At 49.2% G+C, this 5775-nt stretch overlaps 1 protein-coding gene across 1 annotated transcript; it reads right to left on the bottom strand.

Moving 5' to 3' along the window:
- Positions 1–272: 272 nt before the first annotated feature.
- LOC124975535 (uncharacterized) lies at positions 273–5551 on the bottom strand. The gene is given in 2 exon segments (XM_047538210.1): positions 273–4187; positions 4220–5551. Coding segments are annotated over 2 exon segments (5247 nt in total).
- Between the last annotated feature and the right edge of the window lie 224 nt (positions 5552–5775).

Below are 5775 nucleotides of genomic sequence, written 5' to 3'. Positions count from 1 at the left end.
TTGGTAGGTTCTGGTGCACCCAGGGCAAAAATACCAAGATCGGAATCTGCAGGGTGGATAGGAGTCCCCTTTGGTTTTCTGAGTGTGTTCCCAAGATCCTTCAGCTAACTTACAAAGATCGAAAGTTAAGTCCGGCCACCAGGTGTTTAGGGCATGATGCCCTTGAGCCAGGACTAATTTCTTTCCAGTTTCAATATTGTGAATAGACCAAACTAGATTTCTGGATACATGCGGACTGCCATAGGGCATCACAGGAAACAAAGCTAAGATAATTAACAACGTGAAAGTCTTATCTTTAGCGGATTTTGGGTGCGTCGTAACCTCCATGTTGATTCCTGGGGTGTCGGGGCGGAGTCTTGTGGATGTGCCGCTTTCGCATGGGCTGCGTGGATCCAGGCTGCAAGGCCGTCTACCTTGATGGTGGTAGGGGTGGTCAGCAAGACGGTGTAAGGTCCTTTCCAGCGAGGTTCAAGGTTTTTGCTCTGATGTCTCCGGACCCAGACGGTGTCTCCTATCTTGAAGGAGTGTGGCACTGTTGGTTTCTCCAGCTGTTCCTTATAGGCTGCCGCTAGGGGCTTCCAGACTTCATTTTGGACTAACTGCAATGCACGCAAATGGGTCTGCAGGGTGGGGGTGAATAGAGCAGAAATCTCAGTTTCATAGAAACTGACAGCGGGTGGTGGGGCACCATACAGAATTTCAAAGGGGGTTAGTCCTTGAGGGCCAGGGGTGTTCCTGACCCTGTACAAAGCTAAAGGCAGGAGTTGCACCCAGTCTCTAGTGCCAGTTTCAAGTGTTAATTTGGTTAAAGTCTCCTTGATAGTTCTATTCATTCTTTCTACCTGCCCTGAGCTTTGGGGTCGGTAAGCACAATGTAATTTCCAATTAATCCCCAATGTACTGGCCACTAACTGACTTACCTGGGAGGTGAAGGCAGGCCCGTTATCTGAACCAATGGCCCCAGGTACACCATACCTTGGAAAGATTTCTTCCAGTAGCTTCTTTGCTATGACTTTAGCAGTCTCATGCCGAGTGGGATATGCTTCTACCCATCCTGAAAAAGTGTCTACAAAAACTAAAAGATACCTGTATCCATACATACCAGGCTTGATTTCTGTGAAGTCGACTTCCCAACTGGTTCCAGGCTTGTGCCCTCTGGCCCGGATTCCAATCCCAAATTTTATTTTACCTGCGTTAACCTGAGCACAAGCTTGACAATTTCTCACGACTTGCCTGATGATTGAGTCTCTGTGGGGCAGGTATAGATTTCCTTCTCCATGATCCAAGAGAGTTCTCATCTTTTTAGCTCCCAAATGAGTAAGTCGGTGCAAGGACCTTATTATTTCTTTGGTGTGTTTGATAGGCATTACAGTTTTTCCCTGGTATTCCCATGTGCCTTCAGCCGGGTTATAGGTGGCCTCTAGGTGTTGCACAATGTCCAAATCTGGGTCCTCATAGACCCAGTGTTCATCGAAGTCCTCAGGCGACTTCTTAACCTTTTGTGGCAATAGGGTGGTCACTAGGAGTTGTGGTCCTAGAGCCGCATTTCTTGCAGTTTCGTCTGCCAGCCTGTTCCCTTTTGCCTCCGGGTGATCCCCCTTCTGGTGACTGGGACAGTGTACTATGCTTAGTTTCTTTGGCAAGAACAAGGCTTTTAGTAAGGCTAAAATTTCAGTTTTATTTTTTATCTCCTTTCCATCTGAAGTTAGCAATCCTCGCCGTCGATAAATTTCTCCATGAATGTGGGCGGTGGCAAAGGCATACCTACTGTCTGTATACACATTGAGTTTCTTTCCTTCAGCTAGTTTTAATGCCTGTGTTAAGGCTATCAATTCTGCCCGCTGAGCTGAAGTTCCTCCCGGTAGTGCACTTGCCCAAATTACCTCTGACTCGGTGGTGATAGCTGCTCCCGCCCGTCGTTCCCCATCAAGTAGATAACTGCTTCCATCAGTGTACCATACCAGCTCTGCATCCTTCATAGGTTGATCTGTGAGATCTGGTCTGGTTCCTTGGGTTTCTGCAAGAATCTGCTGGCAGTTATGGGGGGTAGGTCCTCCTGGAAGGGGCAGGAGTGTTGCTGGGTTTAAGGTGACAACGGGGCCGAATTGGATTCGGTCCGTGTCCAGCAGCAGAGATTGGTAGTGGGTGAGCCGGGCATTAGAAATCCAGCGGTCGGGAGGTTGACGAATAATGGCCTCGATGGTATGGGGTGTTAGTAAAGTTAATGGCTGTCCCAGAGTCAATTTGGTGGCATCTTTAATTAGGATGGCGACTGCCGCCACCATCCGAAGGCAAGGGGGCCATCCTGATGCTACAGGATCCAATTTCTTGGACAAGTAGGCTATAGGACGCCTCCAAGGTCCTAATTTTTGGGTTAGGACTCCTTTAGCATAGCCTTGTTTCTCGTCTACAAACAGATCGAAGGGTCTGGTGACATCTGGCAGACCCAACGCAGGGGCAGACAGGAGGGCCAATTTAATTTGATCAAATGCCATCTGATGTTCCTCAGTCCAAGTAAATGGGTTGTTTTGTTTTGTCAGTGGGTACAAAGGGGCTGCAATTTCCGCGAACCCAGGAATCCATAATCTGCAAAATCCTGCAGTCCCTAGAAATTCCCGCAGCTGCTTGGGGTTCTTGGGGACTGGGATGCTTGAAATAGTCTCTTTTCTGGCTGGGGTCAGCCACCTTTGGCCATCACGTAGCTCATAGCCAAGGTAAGTAACTTTGGTTTGACAAATTTGTGCCTTTTTGGCTGATGCCCGGTACCCTAGTTGCCCTAGGGTTTGCAATAACGCTTTCGTTCCTTCCAGGCATTCCTCCTCAGAGGTAGCTGCCAATAAGATGTCATCCACATATTGGAGCATTATTAAGGAGGGGTGTCTTACCCGGAAGTCAGCCAAGTCCTGGTGTAAAGCCTCGTCAAAGAGTGTCGGGCTGTTCTTGAATCCCTGCGGTAGTCTGGTCCAGGTCAGCTGCCCAGAGAGCCCCTTCTCAGGATCCCTCCATTCAAATGCAAAGAGGGCCTGGCTTTGGGGGCTTAACCTTAGGCAGAAGAATGCATCCTTTAAATCCAATACTGTGTACCAGGTGTGAGTGGGAGGCAGGGTGCTCAGGAGGTTGTAGGGATTAGGCACCGTGGGGTGAATATCTTCTACCCTTTTATTTACTTCTCTTAAGTCCTGAACTGGCCGGTAATCTTTAGTCCCGGGCTTCTTAACTGGGAGTAAGGGGGTATTCCAGGGCGATCGACAAGGGGTTAGAATGCCTTGGTCTAAGAGCCGCTGGATGTGTGGCTTAATGCCCTGGTAAGCCTCCATTGACATGGGGTACTGCTTGATGTTAATAGGGGAGGCAGTAGTCTTAAGTGGAATCACTATAGGGGGCTGGCGTATTGCCATCCCCACTTCCCCGGTTTCTGCCCAAGCTTCTGGGTAAGTAGTAATCCAATAGTCCATGTTCCGATCGGGTTGTGGGGTGCTATCAAATAGTCGGTACTCATCTTCCAATTTAAAGGTTAGTATATGTAAAGGAGCCCCGTTTGGTCCGCTGACTGAGGCTTTCCCATTTTCAAAATGAATTTGGGCTTTCAATTTAGTTAGTAAGTCTCTTCCTAGTAGTGGGTATGGACAGTCAGGTACATGTAAGAATGAGTGGGAGACTTTACCTGAGGCAAGATGCACTTCTCTTTTGGTGGTCCATCGGTAAGATTTGCACCCAGTGGCTCCTTGGACCCATGTGGTCTTGCTGCTCAAGGACCCTGGAGCTTGGGTTAGTACCGAATGTTGGGCTCCGGTGTCTACTAGGAAAGTAATCGGTTGCTCCCCCACTCGAAGAGTTACCCGGGGCTCAGGGGGGAGCTCCTGGCCCTGACGCCCCTAATCTTCATCATCTAAAGCCAGCAATTGGGGGGCTCGGTTTGGGTACTTCCTTAAGTTGGGAAGCCTTTTTGGGTTCTTTGGACAGTCCTTAACCCAGTGTCCTTTTTCCTTGCAGTAGGCACATTGGTCATGCTCTACGAGGGGCCTGCTTCGCCCTTTTTCCTTTCCTAGCCTATTGTCCTTTAGTTCTGCCTGCGCGACCGTGGCCAGTATTTTGCTTAATTCTTTATTTCTTTTTCGATCTCTTTCCCTTTCCCTTCTATCTAATTCCTCTTTGTATCTCATCTCTCTTTCCTCTTGCACTTTCCTAATTCTTTCTTCCCTTTCTTCTGGAGTTTCCCTCTATTAAAAATCCTTTCTGCTTCCTTCAGTAGATCTGCCAAGGAATAGTCCTGCAGATTATCCAACCTTTGTAACTTGCTTCTTATATCTGGGGCTGATTGCCAGATAAATGCCATGGAGACGTTACCTTTCTGCTCCTCACTATCTGGATCGAAGGGAGTGAATCTTCGATAAGCCTCTTTCAACCTTTCTAGAAATGCGGTCGGGGTTTCTTCCGCCCGCTGGATAGTCTGTCTTACCTGGGCCAAATTAGTGGGCCGTCGCCCTGCTCCATGGAGACCCGCTATAAGCAACTGGCGATAGAGACGTAGGTGGTTCCTACCTTCATCAGTGCTATAGTCCCAATCTGGTCGGGTCAAAGGAAAGGCTTCATTGATCAGGTTTGGTAGTTGAGTGGGACGCCCATTATCCCCTGGAACATTTTTTCGAGCCTCCAGTAACACTTTTTGTTTCTCCTCAGAGGTGAGGAGAGTCTGGAGAAGTTGCTGACAATCATCCCAGGTTGGCTGGTGGGTCACTAGAACAGACTCAATCAGAGAAATCAAGGCAACTGGGTCACTAGAGAAAGGAGGGTTATGAGCCTTCCAATTATAAAGATCAGAGGCGGAGAATGGCCAATACTGGTATGGACTATTAGGGCCCCCGGTCTGGCGCAAGGGGAAGGCTTTTGAAGTTTTCCCCAGATTTGGGGGTTCTCGGCATCCCCGGAGTCGCCCCACCATGGGAGATGGGTCTGGAGGGGCACCGGCGACAGGTGATTCTTCCTCTTCTTCGGAGGAATCTGAATGGGGAGCTGGAAGAGGTTGGGGTGGATAGGGTGGGGGTTCCTCTGTCATCAGGTCCATCAGGGTGGATTCATCGGGTGGAAGGATCGTTCGCGACTTTGACCTGCTTGGGGCTGGGGGTTTAGACTTATGTAATATAGGGTACAACCTAGAACTTTGGGTAGATGGTGCCGGAATGGGAGCAAGGGGTGCAGATGGGAGAGGTGAGGGGCTTAGAGGAGAAGGGGGAGAGGGCTTAAGTGAGGAGAAAGGGGTGACCCATGGGGGTGGGTTAGAGACTAGATTTTCCCAAGTCACGATGTAGGGGACTTGATCTGGGTGTCCTCTGGGTCCTAGAATGAAAACTTGGGATTTGACCTGTGAAATAAGATCAAGGTTAAAGGTTCCTTCTTTGGGCCAACCAACATAGAAAGCTGGCCATTCAGAGGAGCAGAGTGCTATCCATTTTTTCTTTGTAATCTCGACCGACATGTTGTTGGCTCGGCTCCGGACATCCTGCCAATGGTCGAGAGTGAGACTTAGAGGGGTTACCATGGATTGCCCCATCTTTGCCTCAGGATGTAAAAGGAGGTAAAGAAAAGTACACAACAAGACAAAGACAAAACCACAAAAGACAATCGCTGCGCGCTTTCGACACAAGCCGAAAGTATCTAAGGGTGCCAACGAACTGGGGAGTTCTTGGCCAAATCTCAAAACGGTGTATCCTTCAGAGACACCTGAGGCCCCGAAAAATCGGGCGCCCGGGATCCCTGGGACGTCTCCCAGGGTGG

The sequence above is a fragment of the Sciurus carolinensis genome, unplaced genomic scaffold (assembly GCF_902686445.1).
Source record: "Sciurus carolinensis unplaced genomic scaffold, mSciCar1.2, whole genome shotgun sequence".
In the NCBI taxonomy this organism is placed as follows: Eukaryota; Metazoa; Chordata; class Mammalia; order Rodentia; family Sciuridae; genus Sciurus; species Sciurus carolinensis.
The sequence above is the reverse complement of the archived record's forward strand: the minus strand, read 5'-3'. Positions and strand labels throughout refer to the sequence as shown.